A 14,619-nucleotide genomic window follows, 5' to 3' on the forward strand; every position below is an offset into this window, starting at 1 on the left:
ACGACCACTTGTTCGAGCCCTTTAAATATGGAATTATTCCCTCGGATCATAATCAATCCCACCTTCGAAGTGGAAAGCCACATTCACCGTCTACGAGGGGTAATGTGAAATTGCCATGTATTTTTGATGGCCTGGTATTCGTGCGATCGCGTGCCTTTTTAACTTTTTATTTGGACGGTGTGACGGAATTGTCGGACTCCGCCGAGCGTCGTCGCCGCGCCATGTAGCGATGGCGGGTCCGGGGCGTCACAAATTTCGACATCGTCTGCTCCAGCAGCCCCCGGCGTCGCTTCTCCTTCTCCTCATCATGGGATTTTCTCACTATTTCCCTGCGGGAGGAGAGCCTTTGCCTACCCGCACCACCGACATGCCTTTCGACTCGACGATCGTCCAGACAACATTGATGACGGGAACGGCTAACGGGACCGCGGTGTCGGCGGCGGCTCTACCCCAGAGTTACCGGCGGGAAGGCGACTACATCCTCGGTGGGCTTTTTGATATTCATGATTCCGAGGATGGCGAGTGTGGAAACTTCAACTCCCGCGGTTTTAAGTGGATGCATGCTATGGTATTCGCAATCGATCAAATTAACGCCAGGGATGACATCCTTCCTAACGTCACGCTCGGTGAGTAGGCCAACCCATTTTACATTTACTCGTTCACCACCGAGTTTCAATTTTATGTGCACTATATATTTAGAACTCTTTCCAATCCAATCCCATCTTGTCAGCTTCTATAGCGCCGTTCCTTTCGGTTACAAAGCACTCCCCCTCATGCACCCTGTTTTGGCCACCTCGGAATGATGAGCTTAGTCCATGCAATTTTTGTATTAAAATCCGTATTTTGGAGTTGAATTAATGACTCATGTATGTATGTATATTTATACAATTCCCCGTCGTGACCCCATTTTATATTTCTTGGTAATTCATATGTATTATTTTTTTCTAAACAAATACTGCATTTCTTTTGAATAGCAAGTCTTAGGGTTCTGACACCAGTTGGTGCCATTTGAGGACCACACCCTGCGTTAAGTACACCCAGTTAGGAACAAAAACCAAAGTGTAAAAGAAGCAGCATTATGTAGCCTACATTTAATAACACCACCTTTAGGTGCTGAACTGACACCAAAAACTAAAACCAGACTGACGACTGGTGTGGTGCGATATACAAATCATTACCAGAGTATTTTTGTGTGCTTTGTAAGGCTACCATTCATGGTAGGTTGTCGTTAATGGAATAATCATCGAGTTTCATTGGCTGTTAAGGTGTATTGACATTGTTGTTGCCATTTGCAATAACACATTCACTCATGTTAAAAACTAATTGGTAAAAAAAAACCACCCTGTTGCTGAATATCTGAAAATGTTTCTCAGAAAAAAAAAATGTCAGAGGTAACAAAATTGCTGGTTAGAATTTACCAAACTTTTGCTTGATTTTTATATTTGTTTTTGCTAGGCCCTAATCCCATGGATGGATATTGATCCAGTTGAGACATTTCGGGCTATGCTGATCGGTGAAATAAACACTTTGTTTGCTAAATACGTCTAACCAAAATTGTCCAAATTATCAAATTTACTGGTTAGAATCACACTATTTTGCTTGATTTTAAATGATCAACTTTTAAGTGGACACCAATCGCATTTAAAAGTGTTTTGATATCGATCTGGTTAGGTGATATATCGGGAAATGCGCCATGATTTTTAATTGTCACCAGTCATGTCAGTGCACATTATATTTCAATTTTACTCATGAACAACGCTAACCTTCGATTTCAGTTATCATGGTTATTAAATAGCAAAATTCTGTTCATGTTTGTTTTTATTTGAACTATTAGTCTGACCTGCTTTTGCTAAGACTGTCCAGTGATATCAGAATAAGTAAATAATGGTGGGATGCGGTACTTTGTCACATTGAATTAGTCTATATTTTGTTATAGTGTCGTATTAAGTAACCAAAGAGGTTTTTATTGGACGGATACGGTGTCCTGATTAACCTGGACAATACTTTTTATTCTATACGGGTATTTTATCATAACAAAATAAACTGATAAACACGCGTTTAATTGCCTCTCAGCATTTACTTTTCTGGATGACAGCAATAGAATAGAGATGATGATCATGGTTCGCATGCCTTTAATGGGGAATGACTGGTTCAAACTTTGTTTCATTTTTGCCCCAGCAGTCATGAAGCATGCACTAATGAATATCAATGCAAAGTCGGTTTTCGCGGTCAATATAATACACCTTACGCCAGTCATCATTATTTTATTAAAATGATTCAGTTGTTTGGAGTTATTTGTATTGGAGTGGCAAGGACGATTCATATTCATTCATACTGAATTACGCGGCCAGTATAACTGAATGCCAACCAAGATCAAGAACATTTTGTTTATAAGAAGCTTATATCTAAACGAAATAAGATACTGTGTATTTATAACGTATAAGTAAGACCCCCTATTGAGATAGTGTTCCAAAGTGGGATACACAACGGACTGTCGATTGCCCTTATCTACATTTATGTTTTATACCTTCATTTCATTTTATAAAAATTGCTGAGGTAAAATAATTAGAAAAGGAATAAACCAGTAAATGATTACCTAAATAATTGGCCTGGAAAAAGTAGAAACGGTCAAAGGAGTTATTTATCAGGATAAATCTCTCCCTAAATTTGTAATGCCCTCAAATTCTGTTTAAATGGGATGGGGGTAACCGTCTATTCGAAATTCGAGGGGCGACAAGACCCCCCCCCATCGGGATCGTCGCCCGGGCTGACATGCATTAATGATACGTGAAATGCATAAAATTATAAAAGATATTAAAAGAAACCCACACAAATAGAATAATGAAATAGAGTGGAGTAAAACCAACTTTGTTTGGTAGAGACTGTGCTGTATGACACCTGTTCATGAAATATTCCATTATTAGCACACTGGATTTAAAATGCCTCAAATTCAATGTGTTTCCTACAATCGAAATCAATTTGAAGGTGTCATTACTCAATGCATTTCAATCACAGTCATGTTCAAGTCTCTGAATGGAGAAATATATCGCTCGAGGTGAAAAGAAACATTTAGGCCTTTCATAAAATGTTTTGTTTGATATGCATTGTATTTTAGCGTCATTTTAGCGATAGCTGCCACATTTGTCGTCTGTTATTGTTTTTTTTTTATCCCCAATGAATTATTTTCAAGGATGGTGAACTTATCGAAAATGAAACTTTAATAATGTGTCCATTAGGTAAAGCGTCCGCGCCTTAAAGGTATTGTTTAACTTTGTGAGCAGCCGATTTAAAAAATTCTCAAACCAAGATAAAACATGTGTACAAGTGCATGTATTAGAACTAATAAACCCTGAAAACAACCATTATTGAGAATGAAAAGCTAAAACTACAAGGCAAACGCCGATTATGTAAATAGGCGTCTTATATACACCTAAATATTACACATAAGTGTATGGGATGAAATTAAGATGGTGTTTCTGGTCACTTTATATTTCAATTTTTGAAGCACTAAATAATTATTTTCGAACGCAATTTTTTCTGGGCTTTATTTTTGTAACATTTCGCAGACACACGTGGCAAGTGTGACCTTCTAGCTCAGATTTTTTTTAAATTCAAACCAATGTTAACCAATCACTTTAATGCTATTCGTACCAAAATATTGATTTGTTGGGGAATGTATCAATAACTCTATGCGTCATAATGTTTTATAAGAAGAATGATATAAAGTGATATAAAGGAAGAAAGACATTACATTTTGGAGAAAATGAATGACTGATCGTCGGAAGAACATCACCGAATAAATTTGGGATTCACTCAAATATGACGTGGCGGGGTGGGGGGGGGGGGGGCACTCCCGTGATAAAGGGCAAGTCCCGTAGCACACAGGTAAAGGTTCATTTTGGCACATAGAGCTATTAATAGAGAGAAATGTTTCCCCCTGAATGGCAATGTCCTCTGGTGGATTGGAAACTCTGCACGCCACCGCTTTCCAAACTAGCCTGACAAAGAGACGAAACTCACATTAAATTCTCGCAAACCTTTCAGTTTTGAATGACAGGAATCGTCAATGTAACTTTAAAAAAAATGTGAAACGAGAACATTCTTTTTTACCTTTATCACCCTTGTCAACGTCAGCATGATACCTTTGTTAAACTCATTGTTATTGTAGAGGACCGTGAGAACGACAGGTATACTTATGGGGCTGGTTTTGAATAGTATGACTAATGTTGACTTTGTAGGACAAATTGCAAGGGAAGGGGAGGGGGAGGGGTTTACATATATGTACATTTCATGCATACTAAATTCTGCAAACATAGACTCGTATTTGACATTTTCATCATGTCTTGAGTGAGACGAGATGTCGAGCTCTCTGCCTGTCATGCAGAGCCAGCCAAACTACATATTGAATCTGCTGAGTCTTAACTACTTCAGACGAGTAGTGCGAGAGAGTTGGAGATAGTGTGAAGTTTCCACAACATTTGCTCCGGCGACAATTGCTCCTCAGTGAATTACACACGCTAATGGAATGACCAAGTTCAACTTCAATTTAATGCCCTACGGCCTACGCTATAATCCTAATCTCATAAACTTAAAGGTCAAGTCCACCTCAGAAAAATGTTGATTCGAATCAATAGAGAAAAATCAGATAAGTACAATGCTGAAGATTTCATCAAAATCGGATGTAAAATAAGAAAGTTATGACATTTCAAAGTTTCGCTTATTTTTAACAAAATAGTTATATGAACGAGCCAGTTACATCCAAATGAGAGAGTCGATGATGTCACTCACTATTTCTTTTGTTTTTATTGTTTGAATACAATATTTCAATTTTTACGAATTTGGCGATTAGGACCTCCTTGCCTGAAGCACAAAATGTTAAAACAATGGAATTCCACGCGTTCTGGGAGGAATGAAACTTCATTTCACATGACAATGACGAGAAAATCAAAATATTTCATATTTCAAACAATAAAAAACAAAAGAAATAGTGAGTGCATGACATCATCGACTCTCTCATTTGGATGTAGCTGGCTCGTTCATATAACTGTTTTTTGTGAAATGAAGCGAAACTTTGCAATGTCATATCTGATTTTACATCCGATTTTGATAAAATTTTCCGTGCTATGCTTGTTGAATTTTTCTCTTTCTATTCAAATCAAGTTTTTGTTAGGGTGGACTTGTCCTTTAACAAAAACCCTATTGCAACCGCAACCCTAACCTTATATCTTAGACGAAATTAAAGAGAAATGCCAGTAGTTGCAATAAACACTGATTTCATGAGAAAGTCTGTAAACCAGGCTTAATTGTCAGTATATCATCGAGGATCTAGATCTGGTACAGTTACATAAACTGAACTTTGTGAAATCTTGAAATCTACGCTGAAAAATGTTCACACTGAAGATAACCAAGACAGAAAGGCACACGTGGGACAGTGTATTATTATTGCTGGAATAAAGACCCGACGGAAGTGACCGAATCCGCGCTTATTTTGCTTATTTCTCAGCAATTACACAATTTCTTCCAAAATCCTTTGGCACATATTTTTTATTCATACAAATAGACACTTGGGTGGTCATATAAGATTCTGTTAAAAGTCATTTTGAGATCGTTACCAATACTGGAATTTATCTTTAAGCCCGGAACAAATGTTGCAGGAGCAAATGTCATGTCACCAGTGTGGTTGCATGGAAGGAAATTGGAGCATTCTGGCCCAGTGGATTAGTCTTCTGACTTTGAAACAGGGGGTCGTGGGTTCGAATCCCAGCCATGGCGTAATTTCCTTAAGCCAGAAAATTATCCACATTGTGCTGGGGAGGCACTAGGAAAAAGGGGCACTTTTCTTTCGAAAAGAAAAAAAACAAGACTTATCTACACAACGGCGTAATGGGCCCAAATTTTTGAGGGGGCTGGGTATGTCGCATCAGGTAAAATTTATAAAAAGTTGCGAGCAAGCCAAGCGAGCGAGCAAAATTTTGACACTTTTTTAACGAAATTCCAATTTTGTGATAGACTACGATTACTCTTACAATTCTTTTCCATCATAAGTAGTAAGATATAAAAATGGAATATTTTTTCTTGTTTCAAAGGGGCACTCGTTTAACACATAAAACGGGTCCTTCTCGGGTGATAAGGTCACAGAGCACGTTTATGAGGGGCACTTTTTTTAGGTAAAAAAGGTCACTGATACGAAAAAGTGCACCTATATTAAAAAAAAGGCGAAGGAGCACTTGTTGACGGCATAAAACGGGTCCTTCTTAGGTGAAAGAGGCACAGAACAAGTCCGTTGGAGGCACTTTTCTTGGGTAAAAGGGGCAATGATTCGAAAAAGGTCACTTACTGTGACTGTAAGGCAAGGGGGCACTTGCTCACTCATAAACGAGTCCTTTTCAGATGAAAGGGGCACTGAACACGTTTGAGAGAGGGCATCTTTTTTTTTTTTTGGGGGGGGATATTGCCACTGATATACGAGAAATGGTATTTGCTATGTCATAAAACAGATCCTTCTCATGCGAAAGGGGTATAGAACACATTTCGGGAGGGGGCATTTTTGGGGTAAAAATTGCCACTTTACGAGAAAGGGCACTCGGTAACACCTATACGGGTCCTCCTCATACGAGAAAGGGCACTTTGTAACACCTAAAGCGGGTCCTCAGGTGAAATGGGCACATTAAACGTTCGTAAGGGGCATTTTTCTTGCGTAAAAAGGGCACTTTTTAGGGCTTACAAAAGTGTGGGGGGGGGGGCATTGTACAGCCCCTGCCGTCAAAGATTAACACAGTTATAGATTTTAAACTTTTGATTTTGTGACGTCACATGCGAGCAGCTTCCCCATTGGCCCTGTGATATAGATTTATATAATTTTCTTAAAAAATAAGAATATATCGTCATTTGCACCCTGTTATTTATATACCTTTCAAAATACGAAAAATTTGAATTTATGTACTCTCTTATTCACTCTAAAAAAATCCCAATATTGGGTAAAATGAGAAAATGCAAAACATGTTTGGTGGGTAAAAATATATTTTGTACATTTTACTCAATGTGGCGTTGAAATTTACACTTAACACTAGCATTTTACCAAATATTTGGGTAAAAATACCCAGCAAACATGCATGTTACTTTTTACCCAATATTGAGTAATTATTTACTCGATGATTCAGAGTGTTCTTTGATGGATTTTATTCAAAACTTCGTCACTATTTTCTTTATTTTTCCCCTTTTAAATAATACATTTATCGTCAGGGTTAACTTTCTATGTAAAAATTCCGTTTCGACAACCATAAGTAGACTGAATTTTTGGTGTGTGTGTGTGTGGGGGGGGGGGGGGTGAAGTACAAAATGCAACGTGTGAAATAGAAAAGAAATAAAAAAAGTTAATTGCGTTTGTAAAAGCTCCTTTTTCTTCCGATGAGATTGTAAGCCCGGTTTTTGTAGTTAAAATGAAAAGATCCTCTTTTGTTAAAATCCGTCTTCAATACCGTCTCATCTGATTGTTCATAGTCGTTTCATATTTTCGAACTCATAAAAGTCAGTTGGTATTCAAACCCGTCCCCAAGTATTTTGAACCAGTTTTGACCATACTAGTCAGGGGCCTTAGCAAAATTTTGGGGACAGGATTTACAAAAGCGCCATTTTTTGCATATGGGTCCCTGGTTTCAAAAGCATTAATTCTAGATAGGGTGCCCCGAAATCGGTGAAGGGCACCCTATTTTAAAATGCTAATTTATGCAAATTTTATGCAAAAAAAACTCATAATTCACCATATCTCACTAAAAATAATTTTCAAATGCCCAATTTTTGTGTATTTGGGTCTTCTTTTGCTAAACATTCAACTGCAGGTCGATTTTTATAAAAATGGTAAGTATGAATCAATTTTTAAGGTTAATTTATGCAAATTATATGCAAATCACATGTAAAAACACATGTATTATCATATATCGACATATAGAATTGTCAAAATCACAATTTTTTTTCTCCACATGTGTCCCTGGTACCAAAAGCATTAATTCTTGATAGGATGCCTCGATATCAATGACTGGAATCCTTTTTCATAGGGCTAATTTATGCAAAATTATGCAAAATCACACTATTCACCGTGAATTACTGTATATGTATAGTACAGACCGAAACTTTTCTATAGAAGCCTATTTCTTTTCTTTTTTTACGGGGGGGGTATTTGGGATTTATTTTGACGGGGCATCAAATCTAGATTGATTTCTGTACAGTTCCTGAATAAGAATCAACTTTCAATGTTAATTAATGCAAATTTATGCAAAATTTATGCAAATATGTATGAAACTCATCAACTATCCTATTTTGAGGTTTTAAACCGAGGGACAAGCACAACACCATGCATAGGAGACACTGTTACACAATTCATTCATTATGATGACTTTCCATGCGACCAGAGGAGAGCATCATGTTTAAAATGCAAATTTATGCAAATTATAAATCCTGTGCATACCTGTGCATACCCCTTTCACAATAAAAAAAAACCCAAAATCATATGAAAAAGATAAACAGTAATTCATCTTTCTTTTCAAAGCAATTAAAAAAACTCATAATTCACCATATCTCACTAAAAATAATTTTTAAATGCCCAAAAGAGTTTGGCCCCTTTTCCACTGTTAATACCCACTGGAATGGGACTAATTTATGAATTTATGAATGAATTGTGTAACAGTGTCTCCTATGCATAGGCGGCGGAGCAGAGGATTATCTTTTGTGTTTGGGGGGGGGGGGGGACGCAACAATAGCCGTCCCCCCCAAACACAAAAGATAATCTTCTGCTCCGCCGCCAATGCTCCTATGCATAGTGTTGTGCTTGTCCCTCGGTTTAAAACCTCAAAATAGGATGGTCGATGAGTTTTACATATATTTGCATAAATTTTGCACAAATTTGCAAAAAAATCAGGTCAGATATCTTTCCCAAGTAGAGTTTTCCCCTGTCAGAAAGAGGAGGGTATATGGATGGTTCTCATGGCAGAAAAAGCTGTCCAAGTCTGTCCCTCTGACAACTATGTACATTTGTGTTTTTAGAACAGGGACACATAAGATTTGAGCAAAGAGACCTGATCCTTCTTCTTTTTTCTGTCGTCCCTTGATTGAAGGTGACATGAATAATTTCAGTGATTTTTCTTTATTGGCTAATGAAACTGATCTCTATCTCTAAAACAATTTTAGGCCGAATCAGAGTCGAATCTGTCTGGAATAGGTCCCGAATCAGAGCTATCGACTTCCGAAAATAATTGTCCAAATGCCTCCCCAAAATTAATTCAACCGAATTCCATCCGAATTCATCCCAAATGTGGCTCGAAAAAATGTTTCTTGGCCACATTCTGGAGTATTTTGGAGGATATTCGGCTGGTTTTAAAATTTTCAAGACAAGCAGAATCTCTCCAAGAATGTTTCCGTTGGGAGGGAGAACAGAATAGTCCCGGATCCTTCCGAATCGATTCCGGGAGCTCCCCGAATCCGAGATGAATAAGTACCGAATCCAGGCCATTGCTTAAAGCTAGGGTTAGAACGGAACCGAATCAGCTGCGAATCCATCCATATACACGTATTCTGGTGGTTTCAGGAATATTCTGTTTTGCCTTCGTAAATGCAAGAAAATTCGGGAACATTCGCTGAAAAATTCAGCTCATTTTGAAATGTTCAAAATCAGCCGAATACCCTCCAGAATATTCCCGAATGTGACCACAAGAAATTCCATTCGGGCCACATTCGGGATGTATTCCGATGGAATTCGGTTGGATTTTTGGAGGCATTTTGTGAAGATTAAGACCTATTCGTATCAGTAGTAGAGTAATTAAATGTCCGACTCTTGCCCCCCCCCCATGCATATCATACGAATCATTACTCGAATACAAAGAATAATATAGACGTGTGAGACGAATTGGCCAGAAATTAGAAAAATGGCATCAAAAAGCTGACGAATATAGATCTTTTCGAAATAATCTGGCACATTTTCGGGAAATTCTGTGGCTACTTTGCAAATTCTTGCATAATCGTTCGATTCGGGTCGTTATTCAGATCCTCATTTGGCGATAATCGGAGGATTCCGGCTAAATTCGACTCGATTCTGGCCACTCTGGCTCGATTTTTGCCACTGTTCTGGTTGGCATACGGCTTTATGCTTTATGTAATGTATGATTAGTCAATGGAATACAGCTTCATACATAAATTATTGTTAATTTACATAATATAACACGCTTTTGCATGGAAGCGGGATTTTCAATAGCATACAATTGAAGATTTTGAACTGAGTGATAGAGGTACTTCAAAAGTTTGGCCCCTTTTCCACTGTTAATACCCACTGGAATGGGACTAATTTATACATATAAAATATTTGCTAATTTATATAAATTAGAATATTTTGCATGAAGACGGGATTTTCAATAGCACGTTTGATAGGGAAAATTAAATCTATGGATCTGACAGAGATTTTCTTTAAGTTTGGTTTGGTTTCTTTTTATTCCTTTTACTAATTTTCATTATTCATGCATAAATTAACTGCTAATTTACATAAATTAACATATTTTTGCATAAAGACATGATTTTCAATATCATGTTTGACAAGGAAATTTAAAGCTATTGACCTAAAAGAGACTTTCTTAAAGTTTGGTATCTCTTTATTTACTTTTATTAATTAATTCCCATTGGCATATGGCTTCATGCATAAATTACTGCTAATTTACATAAATTAGCATATTTTTGCATGAAGATGCAATTTTCAACACCATGTCCTGTGGGAAAAATTAAAGCTATTGACCTGATAAAGACTTTCCTAAAGTTTGGTATCTTTTTATTAACTTTTATTAATTAATTCCCATTGGCATATGGCTTCATGCATAAATTACTAATTTACATAAATTAGCATATTTTTGCATGAAGATGCAATTTTCAACACCATGTCCTGTGGGAAAAATTAAAGCTATTGACCTGATAGAGACTTTCCTAAAGTTTGGTATCTTTTTTTAAAAAACTTTTATTAAGCATATGGATTCATGCATAAATAATGCTAATTTGCATAAATTAGCATATATTTGCATGAAGATGCAATTTTCAACACCATGTTCTGTGGGAAAAAATGAAGCTGTTGACCTCATAGTGACGTAGGGAAAGTTTGGTGCTTTTGTAAACTCTGTCCCCAAAACTTCAAATTTAAGGCCTAAGGCCCCTGACTATACGGTAGTTATGCCCCATTGTCACACCGTCTGAATTTAGGTCTTGGGGTAGGTAAGAGCATCTTTCCCATTCTGCCTTGTCGGACCCTTTACAAGCAGTTTTCAAACCACTTGGAAACAGTTGATCATTTTAGAAAGTGCGGCAACACTCTCAATAGCGCTGTCAGAAAATATAAAGAAAACGGATTTAGTGTTAATGTAAAATATGTAGTTTTAACTCTCACGTTCGAGTCCGTCGTGAAACCGATCATAATAACGTGAATAAGTTGCTACTACGTTCTCGCACCGTTTATATCCGTTGTATCCGTTGGCGCTACTTAAAAACTGATTATAGTATAATTTTCATATGTAACCTATATAGAAGTAATAATCGTTTACTCAACAATTATTTTAATCATATTTTGTTAACTGCTTTTTCATGGCAAACTTATTTGTTTTTGTCTTTTTATATATAAAGTTTTACAATTCATCGTGTTAATTTAGTGGTCTGCTTTGTAGATTTCTATAGGTGATTTTTCATAGATGTACATTGTTGTCAATTACTGATGTAAGGACCCCATTGGAAATAAGCCATCTCGGCTTTCATGGGCAATCCTGTCAAGGTATACACTACTGTTCATATTTTCTTGTACTTGTTCATAGTTACCTGACAAATAAAATGAATCAATCATGGGCAGTGAGACCGGGCGTATATACATGTAGCTTTCATCTCCAAGGCAATTATGAGCCCGTTCATGAGAACGGACAATGGGCCGTTTTCGCTGCGTTTATTTTCGTTCGTACACTGTTTTGAACGGTCCGTTTTCCCAATATTCCAGACTTTTCGCATTTTCTACGGGAAAACTCTCTACAACGCACCAGTTCCTTTGAAAATGCAAGTCAAATCACATTGGAGAGTTGAGAGGCTTTTGTCCAAAATTAGTCGACTGGGACAGCATCGGAATCTCTTGACTCTGGACAACGAATTGTTCGTCCGGTGCAAATCTTCGGATGATCTGCTGGCCAAGTCCACCAACTTTCGACAAAAGCCTCCTAGCTCTCAATCGTGATTTTGATAGCATTTTCAAAGAAATCAATGCCTTTTCAACAGATTCCACGTAGTAAATGCAAAAACTACCAATTTACGAAATAAGTGAAAACAAACTTGACGTGATACGGCGAAAATAACAACTAGGCTCACGAAAAACCTGGTCCCTTGTACGTCATTAGGTTATTCAGCCCATGTAGCTGACATTTAGTGGGTGTCAGCGGAGTGAGAGTGCTGATAAATAACGAAATGTCGTTGAATGTTTGTGGAGAAAACAAAACATGACCAAGGGACCTGTCATGATTTCTGCAAGGCTCCTTGGGGCATTGCGACGCTTTCCCGCCACACCAACACAGTTCATACAAGGTAACGTGCGAGGAATGATTGATCCTTGTAGCCACGATTCGATCGTTTCGAGATCGCACTTCAGTCGGGCTGTTGGTCAGACCGGGAATGGTATAAATGTTCTTTTCTGGAAAACAGTGCGTTATTTTCAGGCGGTAACTATCATGACTATATACAGCTAGAAAAATACGTTTGGGGAACAAATCGCATTAGTGATAATTTGTAGCCCTGCAAGCACTCTATCAATTACGGGACTGCCATGGCATGTCAACATTATCCCCGCTAACCCAAGAATAGTTTGATCCGCCAGGTTGCATGCATTTCAGCCCACTGGCGGATCCAGGGAAGCACAGCCGGCTCGTGCCCCCCCCCCCTGATAGTCACAATTAAAATTTGCATTGTAAAAAATGCCGTTAAAACAGAAATGTGCCCCTCTCCCTTTGAAAGCGAGGACCCCCCCTCTTTTTTGCTTGTCAAATTTTCCTCGGGGAAAATGTGCCCCTCCCCAATTTGGAAAATCCTGGACCCGCCTCTGTTTCAGCCGTATATCTCCATGGTTTCAACTTTGTTTGAAATATTGTCTATAGGTTTAGTGTCGGAATGAATAGTTTTAGTTTATTTTAATTTCTTACATTTTGTGACTTGGTGCGAGGGAGGGGGGGGGGGGGTAATCCAAAAGAATTGTCTCTAGCAACCATGAAGATACAAATAAAAAGAGACTTTCGGTTTTTTCTTTGGTACATCATAATTTTTCAAAATACATAAAACGATTTAACAATACACGTTTGTTATTTTTTCTTTTTGTAAATGTCTAGTTTCCTGATGTTCAGCAAGAGTTTGTTTAATCCTTTATAATAATATGCCACTCCTTTTAAAGGTGAAAAAACTGACGAGATTGATTATAGACGATTGATACAATTGACTTTCCTGAGTAAATGAATTAATATATCTAATATAATAATTTATGTCGGATCTTTGTTGCTTTTAATTTGTTACTTTTAATTTGTTGCTAAATCTTTGTTGCTTTTTTTAATTTCCCTTCTTCTTTGCACCACTGGTATATACAATACCGGAAATTTTTGCCTTGTGGAATTTTCAGGGTCAGGGGGTACAGTATTTAATGTTGCGTTACATCTTATATATCGTTATGTGAAATGAGCACACTAGAGAGTGGGATGATGCAATTTCAAACGATGTCCCTCCGTGTCGTTTGAGTTCACTTTATGGGGAAAAGCTTTTACGCAGGAGACCAAATGACCAGTAAAGTACTCATTTAAGGGCATTGTGAAAAGGAGTTGAAGGACATTGTTTCACTCTTGATATTATTCCTTATCTTGAATCTTTGAGGGGAGAGTCGTAAATGGTTGATACATCATTGACCAGTGATGCGTCCTCAAAACGGCAACACCAAGACATGATCCATTCAATTATCGGCACTCTCAGTTTATTAAGAGGTGATTTTATCGCAATCATTACCCCCTTCCCAAGACGGATGGCGCGGCCAATTACTTGACGCCTCCGACGGTTATTGAGCCATAGAGCTATTGAGCTATCGAAGTTCTTAGTGATGTATCCCTGATTGCGCTTTCGGATACAACTCCTTAAAACCGATACAAGAAAGAGGATTTATTTCTCTTCGGCATTCGATGGTCAGTTTAGAACCCTGGAGCAAAATGATGGAATTGCGATAGTTCGGGATAAGATAGATAAGTGTATACCCACTCGTAAAGTTAAGGTCATTTCAATGGGGATCAACTTTCATTAAGTCAACCATTCCTCGCTTTGATTTTACAACTTGTTGCCGATTTAAGCAGAGTTCAGGAGCATTTCGTGTTGTCTTTGGGGGATGATTGGTAGCACCCATGGGCGAGCAGGGAATCGAGCGCTTATGGTCAATCTTATATCCTTGTATGAAAGCGGCTTCTTTGAAGTATTTCCCATTTTAAATAAGGTTTTGTAAAGAGTTTTTTTTCATCAAAAAAATGTTGTGAAAACAATATAAATTTTGTAACTCGCATTAATTCATTGGCTGCATAGAATTCTTTGGGTAAGTCCTGG

General features: G+C 37.7%; 1 protein-coding gene across 1 annotated transcript in view; it reads left to right on the plus strand.

The window, feature by feature from the left end:
• Nucleotides 1–229: 229 nt before the first annotated feature.
• LOC121413160 (metabotropic glutamate receptor 3-like) overlaps nucleotides 230–14,619 on the plus strand; it is a 66,575-nt gene continuing 52,185 nt past the window's right edge. The window contains exon 1 of the mRNA XM_041605922.1: nucleotides 230–626. Coding sequence (XP_041461856.1) covers nucleotides 230–626 — 397 coding nt within the window. The remainder of the gene's footprint in view (nucleotides 627–14,619) is intronic.

The sequence above is a fragment of the Lytechinus variegatus genome, chromosome 4 (genome assembly GCF_018143015.1).
Source record: "Lytechinus variegatus isolate NC3 chromosome 4, Lvar_3.0, whole genome shotgun sequence".
NCBI classification, from domain to species: domain Eukaryota; kingdom Metazoa; phylum Echinodermata; class Echinoidea; order Temnopleuroida; family Toxopneustidae; genus Lytechinus; species Lytechinus variegatus.